A 25,588-nucleotide genomic window follows, 5' to 3' on the forward strand; every position below is an offset into this window, starting at 1 on the left:
TAATGTAAAAGCACACACGTGAAAAAAAGTGTAAGTCTTTATAAAACTCATGTTTACTTTAACCTTACCATTTAAACATACAATTACCATGAATTTAATTTATCCATCATATTAATTACCCTTATATAGAAAAGATAGTTTTAAACACTTTCAGCCTCTTTTCCTGGAATCTGAAGAAGATGGAGTTAGACTTTTCACCACTTCTTTCTTTTCTTTTCTTTCTTCTCTTCCTTCTCTCCTTCCTTCCTTCCTTTCTTTTTTTAAAAAAAATATTTTATTATTTATTTGTTAGAGAGTGAGAGAGAGAGAGCAAGTGAGCACAAGGAGGGGGAGCACCAGGCAAAGGGACCTGGGGACAATGACCTGAGCCAAAGGTAGCCACTTAACTGTCTGAGTCACCCAGATCTTCCTGCCAGTCCTTTTTTTTCGTAGGTTGATATTTCTTCCTTTTGCAGCAGATGGTCCAGTCAGAGCAGTATCTAATTGCATGTTCATCAGCATTGCACTTCATTCTGCAGCTGTAGACGTCTAAAGAGCATGTGTGTTTAAAAAATAAGATCCTGGCTTTGAAAAGAGAAAAAAAAATTATTAGCTTATATTTTGTATTTGTATCTTTTAATGTCTAAAGTGTTTTATAATAAATGGAAACAACATCAATAGAGAACTTGCTCAGAAAAAAGTAAGCAGAAGAAAAAAGTAGAGGTACTGAAGAAAGATAAATGGGTAGGGTAGATGAGTATGGCATAGGGTAGATGAGTATGGCAGTGAGCTGAAGAGGAGAGTTTCTGATGAAACCTATTATAGTATATTTCTGTGTTAAATGGACAATTTGTTTAGGGGTGGGAATTCATGATGCAACAAACAATGTTTGACCTCAGGAGTGAAGTCTTTAAAAAGTGAGTGGGGATAAAAATCTAGTTGAAAGTGGAGACCCTCCAATTTAGGGTCTCCCTAAATTGGAGAATGGAGACGAGGAGGAGTAAGATAAAATTAGGTGAAAGCATATGGTGATGGGAAAATGAGGAAGTTATCTCTTGGTGCTTTTACTTTCTTGGTGAAATAAAAAGAAATCATCAACTGAGTATGAGAAGGGAACTGAGGAAGCTGGGTCTTGTTCTAACTGTCCAGTCCATTTAGGCTCGAAGCCATGTCTCCCTCACTGAGGACATTTTTAAGATTGCACAAACTCCCACAAGTCATAATGTCTCACTTTGGTTTCTTTCTCTGTGTCACGTAGGCATTTCCTTCTATCTTTTGCTCCCAAATAAATCTATGGTTTTTTTTTTTTTAAGTTTTGTTTATTTTAAAGAGTGAGAGAGTGAGAAAAGGTGAGAGCAAGTGAGGACAGGTTGGGGAAGGGCAGAGGGAGAGAGAAATTCAAGCAGACTTGCTGCCTGACCTGTAGCTGAATCTCACAACTCTGAGACCAGACCCGAGCAGAAACCAAGATTTGGAGGCTTAACTGACTATGCCACCCAGGCACCCTGAAATCTAAGTTTTATAATGATAATTTCTTTAAAAAATAGTTTTATTACCTGGGCTTCATTCCTAGACATTATAGTTCGGTTTTCTTCTCATTACAGTTTTTGATATTCCCTTTAAATCTGTAAGTCCTTTCCTAATCCTTTCTTTATAGTTTTTCGGTTGAAGAACTTGAGATGTTTAAGCTGTAGTGTTTCCCAGTTTATATTTTTCTGATTGCATACTTTTGGGGAATTCAACATGCTCTCGTGTCCTCCATATTTCAGCAGACTGGCAACTGGATTTAGGCTTTAAGATTAGACTCATGTTTGACTCCCAGAACCAGCTGTAGCATACTTGGTGTTTTGTGTGTGTGCATATTGTTGGGAGGGTCCATAATGTCTGGTTGTCTCTCTTTTGAAGATGATAACAGCTACTGATGTTCAATGGCTACAGTCATTGATACCATGGGGGTTGTATACTGGTGATGCTCTATACACCATCCATATGATGTCTTTCATTGTTTAGTTATATCATCTATATGATATCTTTCATTGTTTAGTTATAATACTTTCATAGACACTTTAATTGATTTTTAATCACTTTATTATGATATAACTGAAATGTAAAAGTTGTACATATTTATTATATACAACTTGATACATTTGGGGGCAAGCATACACCAATAAAACCATCATCACCATTAACATCATAAGTCAACTATCACCCACCAAAATTTCCCCCCACCTCCTTTATTACTATTATAGTTGTGGTTGTTATGGTAAGAATACTTAGTGTAAGATCTATCCTCTTAGCCAGTTGTAAGTAAACAATACAGTATTGTTAGCTATAAGTACTACGTGTATACTGGAACTTGAGAACTCATTTATATTGTATAACTGAGTAACTGAAACTTTGTACCATTTGACTGACTCCTTTTTTGTACCAGCCTCAGGTAACAACCATTCCATTCTGTTACTATGAATGATGTTGACTTTCTCAGATTCCCTATGTAGGTGATATCATGCAGTATTTGTGTCTGCCTGCTCATGTCTTCTGCCCATTTCTTAACTGGATTATTTATTTTTTTGGGTGTTGAGTTTGATAATTTTTTTATAGATTTTGGATACTAACCTTCTATCAGATATGTCATTTGCAAATATTTTCTTCCATTCTATAGGTTGTTTTAGTTTTGTTGATTGTTTCCTTTGCTGTGCAGAAGTTTTTTATTTTGATGAAGTCCCACTAGTTCGTTTTTGCTTTTGTTTCCCTTGCTTCTGGATACATATCTAATAAGAGGTTGCTGTAGCTGAGGTCAAAGAGGTTTCTGCCTGAAATTTTCCATTTTATTGTGTCAACATCAATTTCTTTCATTAGGGTCCTGTAGTTTTCAGAATACAGATCTTTTATGTCTTTGGTTAGGTTTATTCCTAGGTTTCTTATGGTATCTGGTGCAATTATAACTGGGATCAATTCATTGCTTTTCCTTTCTGCTGCTTCATTATTGGTGCATAGAAATGCAAAGATTTCTGTACACCGATTTTATATCCTAATACTTTGCTCAATTTGTGTATCAGTTCTAACAATTTTTTGGTCGAGTCATTCAGGTTTTCTTTTCGTTTTTTAAAAGATTTAAAAAATATATCTATCTATCTATCTATCTATCTATCTATCTATCTAATCTATCATCTATCTAACCTATCATCTAGCATCTAACATCTCTCTATGTTCATCTATCTATTTATTTAGAGAGAACCACAGGAGGGGCAGAGAGAGTGAGAATCTCAAGCAGACTGTATTGAGTGCATAGCCCAAAGTGGGGCTTTATTTCACAACCCCGAGATCATGACCTGAACAGAAATAAGAATTGGCCGCTTAACCCACTGAGCCACCCAGGGGCCCCTAGTCAGGTTTTCTATGTTTAGGTTTCTAGAATATTATTTTATCTGTGAATATGAAAGTTTGACTTATTCCTTGCTGATCTGCATGCCTTTTACATCTTTTTGTTGTCTCATTGTTGAGGCTAGGATTTCCAATATTATTTTAAATAGCAATGGTGAGAGTGAACATCTCTGTTTTGTACCTGATCATAGAGGAAAAGCTCTGTTTTTACTCATTGAGAATGATATTAGTTGTGGGTCTTTGGATATGGACTTTATAATGTTGAATTATGTTCCCTTAATCCCTACTTTGAAGGTTTTTTTTTTCTTTTTCTTTTTAAATCAAGGACAGATGCTTTGTAATACATTTTGAAATCAGGAAGAGTGATACCTCTAGCTTCCTTCTTCTTCCTCAAAATTGCTTCAACTATTCAGAGACTTTAGTTGTTTCATATAAATTTTAGGATTTGTTTTCTTCCTTCCTTTCTTCCTTCATTATTTCCATTCTTAAACTTTTTACTATTCTTAAATTTTTAATCTTTGTTTTAAATATTTCCTTAAACAATGTTTTGGTGTTGTTTTTTCTATTCCTGCAAAAATATGACATTGGGATTTTCATAAAGATTTTATTGAACATGTAGATTGTTTTGAGTGGTATGCGTATTTTAACAATATTCTTTCAACCCATGAACATGGGTTATCCTTCCAGTTATTTGTGTCTTCCTTAATTTCTTTCAATATTTTGTAGTTTTCAGTATACAAATCTTTCATCTCCTTGGTTACTTTGTATTCCTAAGTATTTTGTTCTTTTGATGTTATTGTAAATGGGATTGGTTTCAACGTTTCTTTTTTGAATACTTTGTTGTTAGTGTGTAGAAACACAACTGGTTTTTGTATGCTGATTTTGTGGTCTATAGCTTACTGAATTCTTTTATTACTTCTAACAGTTTTTGGTAGTGTCTCAGGGTTTTCTAAATACAAAACCATGTCATTGCCCATGAAGATAAATCATTTTTTAAAAAAATTTGGATGATTTTATCTTTTTTACTTACCTAAGTACAAGTGGAATGTTGAATAGGAATGGGAGAGGTGGTCATCCTTGCCTTGTTCCTGATCTTATAGGAAAAGCTTTCAGTGTTTTACTGTTGAATATAAATGAAGAATTTCTTTCATTTTTGTTGTTATGTTTTTTAAGTAGGCTCTATGTCCATCATAAAGCACAATGAGGGGCTAGACCATGAGATAAAGATGTAAATTGAGATCTTAAATCAGGTACTCAACTGACTGTGCCACCCAGGGATGCCTGAAGAATTTCTTTTATCATGTCTTGTAAGGCATTTCTTCTAGTGACACATTCTCTCAAATTTGTCTTATAAATTTTTTATTTCATTAATCAGAGAAAGGCAAATACTACATATTAGCATTTATATGTGGAATATAGAAAAAGCTGATCTTATAGAGGTAGAAAAAACTATTGATTACTAGGGGCTGAGGGGGTAAGGGAAATGAAGAAAGAAACTTCCAGTTATAAGATGAACTAGTTCTAGTAATCTAATGTACAGCATGCTGATTCTAGTTATAATACTAGATTATGTACTTGAAATTTGCTAAAAGAACAATTCTTAAATGTTCTCACTACAAAAAAAGAAGGTAATTACATGCTGTAATGGAGGTATTAATTAGCATTATGGTGGTAATCATTTTGTAATACATAAGTGTGCCAAATCAACATATATTATTACCTTAAACATGCACAGTCTTATATGTCAATTATATCCCAATAAAGCTGGAAAAAAATTAAATTTATGCTCAGAGAAGATAAAACAAAAACAAAGACAAAACTGTTCCTGGTTATGTTTCTTAATAAGTTGTTCTCAGAGATGTGATTGTTTTGTGTAATAATATACAAAATGAAAAACCATTTGCAATGAAATGCTTTTAGAAGTTAAAGTTTCCCAAGATTTCTTTGCTTTTGTATTTCTCTGTTGCCTTTGGATTTCCCTTGAGATGACCTCTTGAATAAGATCTGAGGCATGCAGTTCTTTTAGTTGTAGTCCCCTATTGTGATATTTTGGTGTGGGGGCAGAGAAATCATTTTCTAGTCCCATGTTTAGATATCAGTCTTTTAGTGAGCCTATGCCCCTCAAAGGGCCATGAACTTCACAAACTATTTCTCAGCCCCCCTTCCCCAACTTAGGTGAGACAAAAAGTCTTGAAAAGACTAGTTGGCTATTTTCCTTTCCTGACGTGGAAGGGTAGATTGGGTTAGAGTTGGGTGTTTCACTTTCACCTGGTTACTGAGACCCTGGTAAGACCCCAAGTGGTTAGGTTCTGCTGAAATAGTTTCTTTTGAGGTCAGGTTTCATTAAGAAGAACAGATTGCTCTCAGTATATTTCAAAATGACTACTCTTGTCTCCTTCCACTGGAAATATGAAAGGATTTTTCTTCCCAGTCATCAATAAGAAAACCTGTTAGTGCTCCGAGAGGTAAAATTCACAGTAGTGTGAGAGTACCCTTAAGTCTGTTTTTTTTTTTTTTTTTTAAATCCCTGGAGTTTTAACTCTCAAATTTGTCTTGAGCTTCCTACAATTTGTCAGTTACCCTTGTATTGATTCTCATGGATGTTGCACCTGGGGTTGTATTCTGGGAAGTTTTGAGTCTCCCTATATCCACCTCTCTGTCTAATTTTGGGGGTTGCAGTTTGCCCTGTGACTTCACTTCTTTGAGGATCTAAGAAGAGTTGCTGCTTTTCAGTTTGTTCAGCTTCTTTTCTTGCTATGAAAATGGCAGTGATGGTTCTAAGCTCCTTAAACAATAAACCAGAAGCCAGAAGAAAGTCTCCATGGCAATTTTGAATTGTTTATATTGAATTTGGAATTAGAGTTAAGAGCTTAATGTTTTAAAAGAGCTTTTCAGAAACCCAAGTGATGCAATTTACATATGTATTTTTTCAGTGGACTGATTGCTGAAATTTATATGAGCTGTTGGAGTGAATTTATGGAATACATTTTTAAGATATTATTTCTCTTTACTATATGTAAAAGAATTAAAAGCTTAGGCTTTAGCAAGTATTTGATGATGAAGTATGTTATGCTTAATTCACCTGTTTCACAAATAGAGATTATATGCTTGGCATGTTTATGGACACTGAAGTTTAGAGTGAATAAAAAGTTCTTACTGGGGAGGAGTCAAGATGGCGGAGAAGTAGCAGGCTGAGACTACTTCAGCTAGCCGGAGATCAGCTAGATAGCTTATCTAAAGATTGCAAACACCTGCAAATCCACCGGCGATCGAAGAGAAGAACAGCAGCAATTCTGGAAACAAGAAAAACAACCACTTTCTGAAAGGTAGGACCGGCAGAGAAGTGAATCCAAAGCGATGGGAAGATAGACACCAGGGGGAGGGGCCGGCTCCCGGCAAACGGCGGAGCAACCGCGCACAAAATCAGGACTTTTAAAAGTCTGTTCCGCTGAGGGACATCGCTCCAGAGGCTAAACCAGGGCGAAGCCCACACGGGGTCAGTGTGGCCTCAGGTCCCGCAGGGTCACAGAAGGATCGGGGGTGTCTGAGTGTCGCAGAGCTTGCAGGTATTGGAACGGGAAAGCCGGCTACAGAGACAGAGCCGACAGTAAGCTCACAGCTTGGGGTGACCTTGAACCGGTCGCAGGCTCGGTGAGCTCAGAGCGCGGCCGGAGGTCAGGCAGACGGGAGTAACTGGCGCTGTTCTCTGAGGGCGCACTGAGGAGTGGGGCCCTGGGCTCTTGGCTCCTCCGGGCCGGAGACCAGGAGGCCGCCATTTGTATTCCCGTCCTCGGGAACTCTATGGAAAGCACTCAGGGAACAAAAGCTCCTGAAAGCAAACCCCAGCGGATTACTCACCCCAGCCCCTGCTAAGGGCGGTGCAGTTCCGCCTGGCGCAAAGACACTTGAGAATCACTACAACAGGCCCCTCCCCTAGAAGATCAACAAGAAATCCAGCCAATACCAAGTTCACCTACCAAGGAGTGCGGTTTCAATACCAAGGAGAGCAGCAGAATTCCAGAAAAGGAGAAAGCCAAGCACGGAACTCATGGCTTTTTCCCTGTGATTTTTTTTAGTCTTGCAGTTAATTTAATTTTTTTCTTTTTCATTTTTTGTTTTTTTTCTCGCCTTCTGGTAAAAATTTTTTTTTAACTTTTACCATTTTCTTTTTAAACGTTTTTTAACCAGTTTATCTAATATATATATATATATATATATGCATATATATATATATATATTTATATTTTTCTTATTTGTTTTCTTTTTTTTTTAATTCTTTTCTTTTTTTTTCTTTTTTATTTTCTTTTTCTTTCTTCCGTTTTGAACCTCTTTTTATCCCCTTTCTCCCCTCTCACGATTTGGGATCTCTTCTGATTTGGTTAAAGCATATTTTCCTGGGGTTGTTGCCACCCTTTTAGTATTTTACTTGCTCCTTCATATACTCTTATCTGGACAAAATGACAAGACAGAAAAATTCAACGCAAAAAAAAGAACAAGAGGCAGTACCGAAGGCTAGGGACCTAATCAATACAGACATTGGTAATATGTCAGATCTAGAGTTCAGAATGACAATTCTCAAGGTTCTAGCTGGGCTCGAAAAAGGCATGGAAGATATTAGAGAATTCCTCTCGAGAGATATAAAAGCCCTTTCTGGAGAAATAAAAGAACTAAAATCTAACCAAGTTGAAATAAAAAAGCTATTAATGAGGTGCAATCAAAAATGGAGGCTCTCACTGCTAGGATAAATGAGGCAGAAGAAAGAATTAGTGATATAGAAGACCAAATGACAGAGAATAAAGAAGCTGAGCAAAAGAGGGACAAACAGCTACTGGACCACGAGCGGAGAATTCGAGAGATAAGTGACACCATAGGACGAAACAACATTAGAATAATTGAAATTCCAGAAGAAGAAGAAAGAGAGAGGGGAGCAGAAGGTATACTGGAGAGAATTATTGGGGAGAATTTCCCCAATATGGTAAAGGGAACGAGCATCAAAATTCAGGAGGTTCAGAGAACGCCCCTCAAAATCAATAAGAATAGGCCCACACCCCGTCACCTAATAGTAAAATTTACAAGTCTCAGTGACAAAGAGAAAATCCGGAAAGCAGCCCGGGAAAAGAAGTCTGTAACATACAATGATAAAAATATTAGATTGGCAGCTGACTTATCCACAGAGACCTGGCAGGCCAGAAAGAGCTGGCATGATATTTTCAGAGCACTAAACGAGAAAAACATGTAGCCAAGAATACTATATCCAGCTAGGCTATTATTGAAAATATAAGGAGAGATTAAAATCTTCCAGGACAAACAAAAACTGAAAGAATTTGCAAACACCAAACCAGCTCTACAGGAAATCTTGAAAGGGGTCCTCTAAGCAAAGAGAGAGCCTACAAGTGGTAGATCAGAAAGGAACAGAGACGATATACAGTAACAGTCACCTTACAGGCAATACAATGGCACTAAATTCATATCTCTCAATAGTTACCCTGAATGTGAATGGGCTAAATGCCCCTGTCAAAAGACATGGGGTATCAGAATGGATAAAAAAACAAAACCCATCTATATGTTGCCTCCAAGAAACTCATTTTAAGCCCTAAGACACCTCCAGATTTAAAGTGAGGGAGTGGAAAAGAATTTACCATGCTAATGGACATCAGAAGAAAGCAGGAGTGGCAAACCTTATATCAGATCAATTAGATTTTAAGCCAAAGACTATAATAAGAGATGAGGAAGGACACTATATCATACTCAAAGGGTCTGTCCAACAAGAAGATTTAACAATTTTAAATGTCTATGCCCCCAACGTGGGAGCAGCGAACTATATAAACCAATTAATAACAAAATCAAAGAAACACATCAACAATAATACAATAATAGTAGGGGACTTTAACACTCCCCTCACTGAAATGGACAGATCAGCCAAGCAAAAGATCAGCAAGGAAATAAAGGCCTTAAACGACACACTGGACCAGATGGACATCACAGATATATTCAGAACATTTCATCCCAAAGCAACAGAATACACATTCTTCTCTAGTGCACATGGAACATTCTCCAGAATAGATCACATCCTCGGTCCTAAATCAGGACTCAACCGGTATCAAAAGATTGGGATCATTCCCTGCATATTTTCAGACCACAATGCTCTAAAGCTAGAACTCAACCACAAAAGGAAGTTTGAAAAGAACCCAAATACATGGAGACTAAACGGCATCCTTCTAAAGAATGAATGGGTCAATCGGAAAATTAAAGAAGAATTGAAAAAAATTATGGAAACAAATGATAATGAAAATACAACGGTTCAAAATCTGTGGGACACAACAAAACAGTCCTGAGAGGAAAATATATAGTGGTTCAAGCCTTTCTCAAGAAACAAGAAAGGTCTCAGGTACACAACCTAACCCTACACCTAAAGGAGCTGGAGAAAGAACAAGAAAGAAACCCTAAGCCCAGCAGGAGAAGAGAAATCATAAAGATCAGAGCAGAAATCAATGAAATAGAAACCAAAAAACAATAGAACAAATCAACGAAAGTAGGAGCTGGTTCTTTGAAAGAATTAATAAAATTGATAAACCCCTGGCCAGACTTATCAAAAAGAAAAGAGAAAGGACCCAAATAAATAAAATCATGAACGAAAGTGAGAGATCACAACTAACACCAAAGAAATACAAACTATTATAAGAACATACTATGAGCCACTCTACGCCAATAAATTTGACAATCTGGAAGAAATGGATGCATTCCTAGAAACATATAAACTACCACAACTGAACCAGGAAGAAATAGAAAGCCTGAACAGACCCATAACCAGTAAGGAGATTGAAACAGTCATTAAAAATCTCCAAACAAACAAAAGCCCAGGGCCAGACGGCTTCCCGGGGTAATTCTACCAAACATTTAAAGAAGAACTAATTCCTATTCTCCTGAAACTGTTCCAAAAAATAGAAATGGAAGGAAAACTTCCAAACTCATTTTATGAGGCCAGCATCACCTTGATCCCAAAACCAGACAAGGATCCCATCAAAAAAGAGATCTATAGACCAATATCCTTGATGAACACAGATGCGAAAATACTCAACAAAATACTAGCCAATAGGATTCAACAGTACATTAAAAGGATTATTCACCACGACCAAGTGGGATTTATTCCAGGGCTGCAAGGTGGGTTCAACATCCGCAAATCAGTCAATGTGATACAACACATCAATAAAAGAAAGAACAAGAACCATATGATACTCTCAATAGATGCTAAAAAAGCATTCGACAAAGTACAGCATCTCTTCCTGATCAAAACTCTTCAAAGTGTAGGGATAGAGGGCACATACCTCAATATCATCAAAGCCATCTATGAAAAACCCACCGCAAATATCATTCTCAATGGAGAAAAACTGAAAGCTTTTCCGCTAAGGTCAGGAACACGGCAGGGATGTCCATTGTCACCACTGCTATTCAACATAGTACTAGAGGTCCTAGCCTCAGCAATCAGACAACAAAAGGAAATTAAAGGCATCCAAATCGGCAAAGAAGAAGTCAAACTATCACTCTTTGCAGATGATATGATACTATATGTGGAAAACTCAAAAGACTCCACTCCAAAACTGCTAGAACTTATACAGGAATTCAGTAAAGTGTCAGGATATAAAATCAATGCACAAAATCAGTTGCATTTCTCTACACCAACAGCAAGACAGAAGAAAGAAAAATTAAGTAGTCAATCCCATTTACAATTGCACCCAAAACCATAAGATACCTAGGAATAAACCTAACCAAAGAGGCACAGAATCTATACTCAGAAAACTATAAAGTACTCATGAAAGAAATTGAGGAAGACACAAGGAAATGGAAAAATGTTCCATGCTTCTGGATTGGAAGAATAAATATTGTGAAAATGTCTCTGCTACCTAAAGCAATCTACACATTTAATGCAATTCCTATCAAAGTACCATCCATCTATTTCAAAGAAATGGAACAAATAATTCTAAAATTTATATGGAACCAGAAAAGACCTCGAATAGCCAAAGGGATATTGAAAAAGTAAGCCAACGTTGGTGGCATCACAATTCCGAACTTCAAGCTCTATTACAAAGCTGTCATCATCAAGACAGCATGGTACTGGCACAAAAACAGACATGTAGATCAATGGAACAGAATAGAGAGCCCAGAAATAGACCCTCAACTCTACAGTCAACTGATCTTCAACAAAGCAGGAAAGAATGTCCAATGGAAAAAAGACAGCCTCTTCAATAAATGGTGCTGGGAAAATTGGACAGCCACATGCAGAAAAATGAAATTGGACCATTTCCTTACACCACACACAAAAATAGACTCAAAATGGATGAAGGACCTCAATGTGCGAAAGGAATCCATCAAAATCCTTGAGGAGAACACAGGCAGCAACCTCTTCGACCTCAGCCACAGCAACATCTTCCTAGGAACAACGCCAAAGGCAAGGGAAGCAAGGGCAAAAATGAACTATTGGGATTTCATCAAGATCAAAAGCTTTTGCACAGCAAAGGAAACAGTTAACAAAATCAAAAGACAACTGACAGAATGGGAGAAGATATTTGCAAATGACATATCAGATAAAGGGCTAGTGTCCAGAATCTATAAAGAACTTAGCAAACTCAACACCCAAAGAACAAAGAATCCAATCAAGAAATGGGCAGAGGACATGAACAGACATTTCTGCAAAGAAGACATCCAGATGACCAACAGACACATGAAATAGTGCTCCATATCACTCGGCATCAGGGAAATACAAATCAAAACCACAATGAGATATCACCTCACACCAGTCAGAATGGCTAAAATCAACAAGTCAGGAAATGACAGATGCTGGCGAGGATGTGGAGAAAGTGGAAGCCTCCTACACTGTTGGTGGGAATGCAAGCTGGTGCAGCCACTCTGGAAAACAGCATGGAGGTACCTCAAAATGTTGAAAATAGAACTGCCCTATGACCCAACAATTGCACTATTGGGTATTTACCCCAAAGATACAAACGTAGTGATCCAAAGGGGCACCTGTACCCGAATGTTTATAGCAGCAATGTCCACAATAGCCAAACTATGGAAAGAACCTAGATGTCCATCAACAGATGAATGGATCAAGAAGATGTGGTATATATACACAATGGAATACTATGCAGCCATCAAAAGAAATGAAATCTTGCCATTTGCGACAACATGGATGGAACTAGAGCGTATCATGCTTAGCGAAATAAATCAAGAAGAGAAAGACAACTATCATATGATCTCCTTGATATGAGGAAGTTGTGATGCAACATGGGGGCTTAAGTGGGTAGGAGAAGAATCAATGAAACAAGATGGGATTGGGAGGGAGACAAACCATAAGTGACTCTTAATCTCAGAAAACAAACTGAGGGTTGCTGGGGGGGAGGGGGTTTGGGAGAAGGGGGTGGGATTATGGACATTGGGGAGGGTATGTGCTTTGGTGAGTGCTGTGAAGTGTGTAAACCTGGTGATTCACAGACCTGTACCCCGGGGATAAAAATATATGTTTATAAAAAATAAAAAATTAATAAAAAGAAAAAACAAAAAACAAAAAACAAACAAACAAAAAAAGTTCTTACTGTCTTGTAAAGGTGGTAGCAATGAAGGAAGTAGAAGAAAATTCCAGGCATGCAACTCTAACATGATGATTTGCTTTGAAGGTTAATAAACTGTTTAAATTCTTTCAATAATTTCAGATTCTGACAAACATTTACAGGAAGAACAATAAATCTTCCAATAATCAGCTTTACATATGCTTGAATATTGGAATGAAAATTCTGTTCACTTGCTGGACCAGGGATGACTGCTGTAGAAAGTTTTTTCAACCTTTCATTTTAGTCTGTATGTATCTTTCAGTCTGGAGGGAGTCTCTTTTAGGCAGCATATAGATGGATCTTTTTTTTTCTTTTTAAAAAAATCCATTTAGACCCTATGTCTTTTGATTGGAGCATTTAGTCCATTTACATTTTAAGTAATTATTATAGGTATGTACTTACTGTCATTTTATTAATTGCTTTCTCGTTGTTTTGTAGCTTTCCATTCCTTTCTTCTTCTGTTGCTCTTTTTGTTTGTTACTTAATGACTTTTGTAGTGTTATGTTTGATTTCCCTTCTCTTTATTTATTTATTTATTTTTTTGTATCTATTATAAGTTTTTGGTTTGTGTTTACCACGAGGTTCATATATATCATTCTATGTATATAGCAGTCTATTTAAAGTTGGTGGTTGCTTAAATTCAAATATATTCTAAAAGAACTGCCTTTTTACTCCCCTCTCCATGTTTTTGTATAAAATGTCATATTTTATGTCTTTTCATTTTGTATGTCCCTTATGTAATTATTGTAGATATTACTGATTACTACTTTTGTTTTTTAATATTCATACTAGCTTTATAAATGATGGATTTACTACCTTTACTATATATTTACTTTAACCAGTGAAATTTTTTCTATTCATAATTTTCTTCTCATTATGGCCTTTCTCTTTCCACTTGAAGAGGAACCTTTAACATATCTTGGAAGTCTGGTTTAGTGGTGAGGGACCCCTTTTGTTTTTGCTTGTCTGTGAAATTTTTTATCTCTCTTTCAATTCTGAAATATAATCTTAATATGTAGGGAATTCTTGGTTGGAATATTTTTCCTCCAGCACTTTGAATAGTTGTGCCACTCTCTTCTGGCTTACAAAGTTTTTGCTGGAATGTTTGGGAATAGTCTTATGAGGTTTCCTTTGTATATAATAAGTTGTTGCTGCTTTTATGATTCTTTTTTTCTAATTTCAACTTTTTTTTTTCTAATTTCAACTTTTACTATTTTAATTATAACATGTCTTGGTGTGATCTCTTTGGGTTTATCTTATTTGGAAATTTCTGGAATCTGTATGTTCATTTCTTTCTTCAGATTAAGGAAGTTTTCTGCCATTATTTCTTTAAATAAGTTTTTTTGCCCTTTCTTCTCTGCCTGGTCCCTTATAATGCAAATGTTATTACACTTCATGTTCCAAAGGTTCCTTAAGCTATCTTCATTAATTTATTTTCTTTTTGATGCTCTGTCTGGATGAGTTCTATTGCCTGTCTTCTAGCTCATTGATCTGATTTTCAGCTTCACCCAGTCTGTTGTTGATTACCTTAGTGTATTTTTCAGTTCAATTATTGTATTCTTCATCTCTGTAACTTCTGTTTGAAACTTTCTTATACTTTTTACCTCTTTGTTGAGGATCTCACTGTGCTTATCCATTCCTCTCCTTTTTTTTTTTAAACATTTTATCTATTTATTTATTTGACAGAGATCACAAGTAAGCAGAGAGGTAGGTAGAGAAAGAGAGGGGGAAGGAGGTTCCCTGCTGAGCAGAGAGCCCGATGTGGGGCTCAATTTCAGGACCCTGAGATCATGACCTGAGCCAAAGGCAGAGGCTTTCACCCACTGAGCCACCCAGGTGCCCCTATCCATTCCTTTCTTATGTTCATCGAGCATCATTATTACCATTACTTTCAAATTTTTACTAGGTAGATTTCTATTTATTTATTATTATTATTATTATTATGTTTAGTTAGCCACTGTATAGTACATAATTGTTTTTGATGTAGTATTCAGTGATTCATTAGTTATGTATAACACCCAGTACACATCACAACATGTGCCCTCCTTAATACCCACCACCCTGTTATGCCTCTCCTTTCTGAGACCCTCAGTTCATTTACTGAGGTCCATAGTCTCTCATGGTTCATCTTCCTCTATAATTTCTCCCCTTTCAGATTTCCCTCCCTTTCCCTCTGGTCCTCTGTGCTATTGCTTATGTTCCACACAAGTGAAACCATATGATGATTGTTTTTCTCTTCTTTACTTACTTCATTTAGCATAATCCTCTCTAGTTCCAGGTGTGTCTATGCAAATGGTGGGTAGTCATCCTTTCTGATGGTTGAATAATATTCCATTGTATATATGAATCTCATTTTCTTTATCCATTCATCTGTTGAAGGGCATCTCGGCTGCTTCTACAGTTTGGCTATTGTGGATGCTGCTATGAACACTGGGGTGCATGTGCCCCTTCTTTTCACTGGGTCCTAGGGTAGTTCTATTTTTTACTTCTTGAGGAAACTCCATACTGTTTTCCAGAGTGGCTGTACCAGCTTGCATTCCTACCAACACTGTAAGAGGGTTCCCCTTTCTCCACATCTTCACCAACATTTGTTATTTCCTGTTTTCTTAGTTTTTGCCGTTCTAACCGGTGTAAGGTGGTATCTCATTATGGTTTTGACTTGTATTTCCTTGATGGCTAGTGGCGTTGAGTATTTTTTCATGTGTCTGTTATCTATTTATATGTCTTCTTTGGAGAAGTGTTTGTTCATATCTTCTGCCCATTTTTAAAAATTTTTTTATTTTTTATAAACATATAATATATTTTTATCCCCAGGGTTACAGGTCTGTGAATCACCAGGTTTACACACTTCACAGCACTCACCATAGCACATACCCTCCCCAATGTCCATAACCACACCCCCTTATCCCAAGCTCCCTCCCCCCAGCAACCCTCAGTTTGTTTTGTGAGATTAAGAGTCACTTATGGTTTGTCTCCCTCCCAATCCCATCTTATTTCATTTATTCTTCTCCTACCCCCTTAACCCCCCATGTTGAATCACCACTTTTTCATATCAGGGAGATCATATGATAGTTGTCTTTCTCCACTTGACTTATTTCGCTAAGCATAATGCCCTCTAGTTCCATCCACATCATCGCAAATGGCAATTTCTTTTGATGGCTACATAGTATTCCATTGTGTATATATACCACATCTTCTTTATCCATTCATCTGTTGATGGACATCTAAGTTCTTTCCATAGTTTGGCTAACTTTCCATTTTTTTACTACATTATTTGTTCCTTGAATGTTGAGTTTGAGCAGTTCTCTATAAATCTTGGATATTAGCCCTTTATCTGTAATCTCATTTGTAAGTATCTTCTCCCATTCTGTGGGTTGCCTCTTAGTTTTGTTGACTGTTTCTTTGCTGTGCAGAAGTGTTTATCTTGATAAGGTCCCCAAATTAATTTTTTCTTTTGTATCCCTTGCCTTTGGAGACATGTCTTAAAAGAAGTTGCTGTGGCTAATGTCAAAGAGGTTACTGCCTATGTTCTCCTCTAGGATTTTGATGGATTCCTGTCTGCCATTGAGGTCTTTCATCCATTTCTAGTTTATCTTTTGGTATGTATAAGGGAATGGTTCAGTTTCATTCTTCTTTCCAATTTTTCCAACACCATTTATTGAAGAGACTGTCTTTTTTCCATTGGATATTTTTTCTGGATTTGTCAAAGATTAATTGACCATAGAGTTAGTGTCTATTTCTGGAGTCCCTATTCTGTTCCACTGATCTATGTTACCAGGTAGATTTCTTATCTCTGTTTTATTAATGCTCTTTTTTTTTTTAAAGTGTTTTTGTTTTATTCTATCATTTGGAATGTAATTCTCTGTCTTCTCATATTGCCTGATTCTGTGTTGGTTCTATTAATAGGTAAATTAAATACCTTTCTCAGTCCTAAAGGAACAGTCTTTGTAGGCTATATCACCTGGAGCCCTGGAATGCAGTCCCCTCTGACTGTGGGAGTTGCATGCTCAAGAGTGTTTCCTATGTGTGCTGTACACATCTGTTTGCTATGCTGGGGTATATTTGTAGGATGGGTGCGGCTGATACACATGGCTGCACTGTGGGGGTTGGCCTGACTGTGACACATGGCTCTGCTGGGACATGGGCACTGGCTGAGCTGTTGCCTGACCCAACAGTGATGCACAATTATTCTGAGGGACTGATGGGGTTCTCAGCTGGGCATGTTCACTGTCTCTAAAAGGTTAGAGAGATAGTTTCAAAATGTCACCTGTCAGTGCCATCCTTAGCAAGTTAGTATGAGGTCACAAATATAGCACTAGCTAGTGTCTGCATCCCTGGAAAAGTCCCAATGGTTGCCTTCTTTTCTGGCAGGTATTTCAAGATTAACAAGTAGGTTTTCTTCACATATGGTCTAGGCTCTTTTCAAATTGGTGTTTTTGCACTGGGTCCCAGAGTGAGTCTGCCATCAGGCCCTTTAAGAGTGGGTTCTTATTCCCTACAGTTCTGTGGTTTTCCTGAAAATAATCCCCATTGTTTTTCAAAGCCCATAATATAGAGGGTTTGTGAAGCATCTAAGGGTTGTGGTGCCTGATGTGGAGAACACATTCCTTACTTCTTAAGGGAAAATTTCCACATTTTTGAGATTTCCCTCAAATGTGGATCACCACACCTGGTGTGGGGATTTCTTGGCAACATGGTGTCTCTGCCTCTCCTACTCATCCTCATGCTGTCCTTTTTGTCCTTTTTGCTATAGATGTTGTGTTCATCTAGTTTCCTGGTCTTTTTCAGAGGAAATTTGTCTATATATGGTTGTTGTAGCCTTGATACGGAGTGAATTCAGGATCTTCCTCTGCCATCATTTTGAACCCAACTTATATTTTCTTGTTTTTTTATGGTATAGTGAGTGAGATAATTAATCTTCTTTATTTTTTCTGATATTTAGTTGTTAGTATGTAGAGATGAAACTGATTTCTATATGTTGATTTTATATCCTGAATCTTTATTGAATTTGTTGATTAATTCCAACAGTTTTCTAGCTAGGTAATGTTTTGTTATGTATGATTACATAATCTGCAAATAAAGACACTTTCACTTAATCTGTTCTAATTTGGATACCTTGTATTTCTTAGTCTTTCGTAATTGCTTTAGTTAGGATTTCCAAAACTATGTTGAATAAGTGTGGTGAGAGTGGAAACTCTTGTCTTTTTCCTGATCTTAGAGGAAAAGTTTTCAAACATTTATAGTTGAATATGGTTTGTTGTGGTTTTGTCATATGAGGTCTATATTTTTGAGGTATGTTCCTACTATACCAAATTTTTTGAGGATTTTTAAAAATCATTAATACACATTGTACTTTGTCAAATGATTTTTCTTCATCTATTGAGAATATCATATGATTTTTTTCTTTTATTGTATTAATTTAGTGTATTACACTTGTTGATTTGGATATGTTGAACCATATTTGCATTTTAGGGTTAAATCCCAATTGATCATGTTGTATCATACTTTTAATATGTTGTTTAATTCTGTTTGCTAATATTTTGTTGGCAATTTTTCATTATATTCATCATAAATATTGGTTCATGGTTTTATTATTTTTTGTAGTGTTCTTTGTCTGGCTTTCATGTCAGCATAACTTCTGGCCAGATAAAATGAGCTTTGAAGTGTTCCCTCCTCATCAATTTTTTTGACATTTGGGGAAAACTGGTGTTAATTTTTTTTTTAAATATTTGGTAGAACTCACCAGTGAAACTGTTTGGTCTTGGGGTTATTTGTGTAAGAAGGTTTTTAATTACTGATTCAATCTTTTATTTATTATTGATCTGTTCAGATTTTCTATTTCTTCCTGATTCAGTCTTTGTAGGTTGTATGTTTCTAGATATTTCTCCATTTTTTTCTTGGTTATCCAATTTATTGGCATATAATTGTTCATGGTAATCTCTTATGTTCTAAATATTTTTATGGTATCAGTTTTAATGTCTGCTTTTTCATTTTTTATTTTATTCATTTGAAACCCATCTCTTTTCCCCCTTTAGATAGTCTAGGTAAAGGACTGTATATTTTATATTTTCAGAAAAACAGCTCTTCATTTCACTGATCTTTTTCTATTTTCTCCTGGTATCTATTTCATTTATTTCCACTTTAATCTTTGTTATTTCCTTGCTTCAGCTGATTTTGACCTTAGTTTGTTTCTCTTTTTAGTTCCTTGGTTATAAAGTGAGCTTGTTCACTTGAAGTATTTCTGTTTTCTTTTTTTAATTGTTTTGGGGATAGTGGACACACAATGCTACATGTTTCAGGTGTACAGCATAGTGATGCAACATCTCTATACATTACGTTATGCTCACCACAGTGTAGCTACCATCTGTTACTACACAATGCTATTACAATATCATTGACTGTCCCCTATGCTGTGTCTTTTATTATCACACTTTTTTGTTCCATAACTTGAAATCTGTATCTCCCACTTCTCTTCACCCATTTTTGTCTATCCTCCCATTCCCCTTCTCTCTGGCAACCATCAGTTTGTTCTTGGTATTTATAGAACTGATACTACTTTTTGTTTGTTTATTCATTTGTTTTATTTTTTAGATTCTACATATGAATGAAATCACAATATTTATCTTTTTCAGGCTGACTTATTTCACTTAGCGTAATAACCTCTAGGTCCATCCATGTTGTTGCAAATGGCAAGATCTCATCCTTTTTTATAGCTATGTAATATTCCATGTGTGTGTGTGTCTGTGTGTGTTTTATGTGTGTGTATATATGACATTTTCTTTGTCCATTCATCTATTGATGGACCCTTAGGTTCCTTCTGTATCTTGGCTGTTGTAAGTAATGCTGCAATACACATAGGGGTGCATATATGTTTTTAAATTAGTGTTTTCATTTTCTTTGGATAAATACCCAGTAGTAGAATTACTAGATGATTTAGTAATTCTATTTTTAGAAAATAGAAAAATTCTATTTTTCTCTTTTTGGAGGACCCTACATACTGTTTTCCACAGTGGCTGTACCAATTTTCATTTCTACCAATAGCATATAAGGGTTTCTTTTTCTCCAAATCCTTGTCAATATTTGTTATTTCTTCTCTTTTTGATTTTAGCCATTCTGACAGATATCATAAGGTGATATTTCATTGTGGTCTTGATTTACATTTTCCTGATGATTAGTGCTATGGAGCATCTTTTCATGTGTCTGTCGGCCATTTTTATGTCTTCTTTGGAAAAATGTCTGTTCAAGCCCTCTGCCCATTTTTGATTGGATTATTTATTATTTTGGTGTTGAGTTGTATAGGTTCTTTATATATTTTGCAAATTAACTCTTTATCAGATATACCATTTTGCAAATATCTTCTATTCAGCAGGTTGCCTTTTTATTTTATTGATAGCCTTCTTTACTTTGCAAAAGCTTTTTATTTTGATGTAGTTCCAATAATTTATTTTTGCTTTTGTTTCCCTTGCTTTAAGAAACAAATCTAGAAACATGTTGTTATGGCTGATGTAAAATAAATTACTGCATGTGTTCCTTTGTAGTATTTTTGTGGTTTCAGTTCTCACAGTTAGGTCCTTAATCTGTTCTGAGTTTATTTTTGTGTGTGGTGTTAGAAAGTGGTAGCTTCATTCTTTTGTATGTAGTTGTCTAGTTTTCTTAGCAGCATTTATTGAACAGACTGTTTCTTCCCTATTGTGTATTCATGTCTTTTTTGTCACAATTTAGTGGACCATATAAATGTGGGTTTATTTCTAGGCTCTCTATTCTGTTCCATTGATCGATGTGTCTATTTTGTGCCAGTACCATACTGTTTTGATTACCACAGTTCTGTAGTATATCTTGAAATCCAGAACTGTGATATTTCTAGCTTTATTTTTCTTTCTCAAGATTGCTTTGGCTATTTGGGTTTTTTGGTGGTTCCATACATTTTAGGATTAGTTCTGTGAAATGCTATTGGTATTTTGATAGGAATTTCATTGAATCTGCAGATTGCCTTGGGTGGTATGGACATTTTAACAGTATTAATTCTTCCAATCCATAAGCATGGAATATCTTTACATTTGTTTGTGTAGTCGTTAATTTATTTCATCAATGTTTTATAGTTTTCAGAACACAGATCTTTCACCTCCTTGGTTAAGTTTATTTCTAGGTATTTTATTCTTTTTGGTGTAATTGCAAATGAGGTTATTTTCTTAATTTCTCTTTCTGCTATTTATTAAAGATTATATTCTTTAAGGAATTTATTATCAGTTTCTTCCAAGTTCTCCAATTTGTTGGCATGTATTTTTTCATAGTATTCCCTTATAATCCTTTGTATTTCTATGATGTCAGTTGTTAAATCTCATTTTTATTTCTGAGTTTATTTATTTGTATCCTTTCTCTTTTTTTCCTTGATGAGTCTGGCTAAGGGGCTACACATTTTGTTTATATTTGCAAAGAACCAGCTTTTGATTACATTGATTTTTTTCTTTTCTTTTCTTTCTTTCTTTCTTCTTCTTTTTTTTTTTTTTTTTTTTTTTACTTTATGTCAATTATTTTTCCTTATATGGAACCACAAAAGACTTTGAAGAGCCAAAACAACTTTGGGAGAAAAAAACAAAGCTGGAGGGATCCCATTTCCTGATTTCAAAATATTACAAAGTTGTAGAAAGATTTAATTTTGTAAATATGTCAGCTCTCCCTAAATTGACCTCTAGAATCACTACAGTCTTACTGAAAATTCTCACTAAATATGCATGTATGTGTACTTGAATAGATTATCCTAAAATATATATGGAAGTTCAAAGGAGCAAGAATATTCAAGATAGTCCTTGAAAAAAAAGAAAATGTAGACATCTTCTCTACCATATATGAAGACATCATAAATTCTCATTAATTAGAACAGTATATTATTTGTGCCAAGAGAGACAAATTGAGCAATGGAACAGAGTAGATAGCCTAGGGTATACACTAGATTTATGACAAACAAGCACTGTAAATCATTGAGAAAAAAATTTTTTTTCCAAGAAAGGTTGTTGGGTCAATTAGCTATATTATATGGTAAAAACAAATTTAAATAAATTTGTCCCCAGTTTCATGAAAATGAATACCAGGTAGAGATTTACAATCTAAATTTGACAGGCAAAATAATAAAACTTTTGGAAGATACAGAAAGCATTTTGAAGAAAATATTCAGAGAATATCTTTATGAACTTTAGGTGACAAAGGAACACAAAAAGCCCAAATTAAAACAAAGTTTGATGAATTGGACTGTTGACATTAAAATTTCTTTTTATAAAATGATATCATAAAGGAAGTAAGAGGGCAAGCCATTGGGTAGAAGATGGTTTTAAGACATGTAATAAAGCATTTGCATACAGAATTTATATTAAAACCCTACAGATTGTTGAGAAAATAACAACCCAATGGGGTAATGGACAAAATAATTAAAAGATATTTGGGCATTGATATTAAAGTGGCCAAGAAAACAAATGAAAATATCTTCAGTCTTACTACTAATATAGGAATTTGAATGTGAGGTACATTTGGTTACTACCATACATCTGCTGAATGGCTATAAATTAATACCTTGATTATTTAAACTGTTAGTGGGCATGTGGACCAAAAGAGCTGTTCTTCACAGATGAAGATATTGTAAATTCGTTCAACAGCTTGGGAAACTCTTTGGCATTATTTCCTAAAGTTGAAGATATACATGTTCTATGAAAAAACTTTAATGCCTGGGTATATACATGATAAGTATGTGTTCACATATACAACAAGAATCATTTAGCAAAAATTTACAGCAGTAACAGTTTTTATAGCAGCCAAATCCTAGAAACAATCTAAATGTTCAATGGTAAAATGAATAAATGTATTGTGGCATATTACTATGAAGGAACACTATAAAAGAATTAAAACAAATGAACTACAGCTGTATACAATAACATAGCTGAATTCCATGCATGTTGTATGGCCTATAGTAAGCCAGATACAAAATGTACATACTATATCACTTCACTTATATGAATTTTAAAGCAAGGTGACAAAACTAAACAACAGTGTATAGATATATGTGCTTTGGAATCAGAATCTTAGTATGTGTTCTTATAGCTAAAATACTAATGTTTGGTTGTCTACCATTCTTCTAGTTATCCTAGGTAAAAATCTGTATTAGCTTAAGCCAATGATAGTGTTCTTTATTTCTCTGCCAGTGATTAGTTTGAGGGTATGTATGCAATTCATTTCTGGGGAGCTTCTGAGAAAATATTCCTTTTCAATATAAGAAGAAATGTACTCTGTTTATACTGGTGTAATTTGGTGGATCTGGATATGATGTCCAAAGCAGTGACAGGTATCTTGTGACCATAGGAAAAGCTAGTCAAGAATAAATCTGACTCTCTTCCAACATTTGATGGTATGGGTGATCTGTTGGATTAACCAGTTCAGAACTCTCTGACCTTTGGACTTCTTATGTGCAATAATATATATATATTTTTTATTGTTTAAGTCAGTTGAATTTGAGTTGTTTGTAGCTTGAACCTGAAAACATACTCAGTGGTACAGCAAACATTTACAGTAAAAGATTTAAAAAAGAAAAAAACCTCACAGAATGGGAGACAATGTTGGCAAACCTATGTCTGATAAAGGTTTCCCATCCAGAATAATAAAGAACTGGCAACTCAATAATAAATGACAACCTAATTAAAAAGTGAATAAAGGATTTGAATAAACATTTCTACAAAGAAGATACAAAAATGGCCAATAAAACACGAAAAGATGATCAGCATCATTAAGTTGCAAGTTAAATGCAAATTAAAACTACAATGAGATATTGCTACAGCAATTAGGATAATGATAATAACAAAGACAGACAATAGCAAATGTTGGTGAAGATGTAGAGAAATTGGACCTTCATGCACAGCGTAGGATTATAAGATGAAACATACAACTGTAGAAAATTGTTTGACAATTACTCAGAAAGTTAAATGTACATTTAAAAAAAGATTTTATTTATTTATTTGACAGAGATCACAAATAGGCAGAGAGGCAGGCAGAGAGAGGGGGGAAGCAGGCTCCCTGATGAGCGGAGAGCCCCATGCGGGGCTCGATCCCAGGACCCTGGGTTCAGGACCTGAGCTGAAGGCAGAGGCTTTAACCCACTGAGCTACCGAGGTGCCCCAAATGTACATTTTAAAAAGAGATGTATTTATTTATTTGAAAGAGTGAGCAAGGGGAGGGGCAAAGGGAGATGGAGACAAGGAGATTTTCCACTGAGTGAGGAGCCTGATTTGGGGCTCGATCCCAGGACCCCGAGATCATGACCTGTGCCACATCAGTACTCAGATGCTTAATCAACTGAGCCATGAAGGTGCCCCTGAACATAGTTATTGTATAACACAGCAATTCTAAGTTTTATACTCAAAAGAATTGAAAATATGTCCACAAAAAAACCTGGATATAAATGTTCATAGCACACCATCCATAATAGCTCCAAAGTAGAAACTATCTAAGTGTCCATTAACTGAGGAATGGATGAGTAAAAGGTAGTATATTCATTCAATAGAATACCATTCCTCAGTTGAAAGAAATTGAGCACTGATGGATGCTTCAACATGGATGAACTTTGAAAAATATGCCAAGTAAAAGAAAACAGACTTTAAGGGTCACATATTGTTTGATTATATGAAATACCCAGAATAGGTAAATTGGTAGAGACAGAAAGTAGATTAGAGACTGCCAGAGTCTGAAGGGAGGGGAGAATTGGGGATGACTACTAATGAACACAGAGTTTCTTTATGGAATTGATGAAATGTTCTGAAATTAGATAGTAGTGATGGTTGCACAACTTTATGAATATATAGAAAACCACTGAAATGGTATACTTTAAAAGAGTTAATTTTATCTCATCAAAAATACATAAAAAATAAGAACAAAGAGAGGAATCTTAAATTTCCAGCTATTAAAATGTACTCTAAGGTAATGGATGCATCAGAAAAGAGAGGTAAATCCATAGATAATAATATAAATTCCTATAATAAATCCAATGATGAATATACTTTTATTAAATAGTATTGGTGGATTTAAAAATTAACTTGGGATGGTTAGATTAATCATTCAATAATATGCCTGTATAATTGGTCATTTGGATAGTGTTAAGATGGAATCTTAGTTCCCATCATACACAAAGTCATTTCCACTGATGTCTTTACTGAGATTGGTGATCAGAGTTCTGTGAACCACAGATTATGATGGGGAAGCCTCCTTTTCACCCTTGGCCTTTCTAATCACCACTTACTTCCCATTATTTCAATTGCTCAAGTTTCCTGTGTTCTGTGAACATCCTTTCACCATCTTTGCATCAAACAACAGTCCTCAAGTTAGAGTTCAAAATAAGTGTAATCACTGAAGGGGACCACCTTAAGAATTTGTCATGAGCATGAACTCTTCCTGTGAGGGCCAATTCACTCCTCTCACATTCTTCATTAATCTGCAACTGTCTAATTTATTTTCAAACTCTTGGAAGACCTTGTATTTTCTTTCATGTATATTTTCATATCTCTGGAATGAAAGGTTTTGGTCTTACCTTGAGGAACTATGGACAGCAAAGCAAGGACTCCAAGGATGGAATACAAGACCCTCAT

General features: G+C 35.5%; 1 protein-coding gene across 1 annotated transcript; it reads right to left on the reverse strand.

Annotated features, from left to right (window-relative positions):
• Positions 1-382: 382 nt before the first annotated feature.
• Positions 383-25,588, reverse strand: LOC309863147 (beta-defensin 43-like; the record flags this gene model as incomplete). Its single annotated transcript, XM_082727614.1, has 2 exons — positions 383-528; positions 25,531-25,588. The coding sequence occupies 2 exons, from the start codon at positions 25,586-25,588 to the stop codon at positions 383-385; spliced, it is 204 nt and encodes a 67-aa protein (XP_082583740.1).

This window comes from Mustela nivalis (assembly GCF_964662115.1).
Source record: "Mustela nivalis genome assembly, chromosome: 4".
Classification (NCBI taxonomy): Eukaryota; Metazoa; Chordata; class Mammalia; order Carnivora; family Mustelidae; genus Mustela; species Mustela nivalis.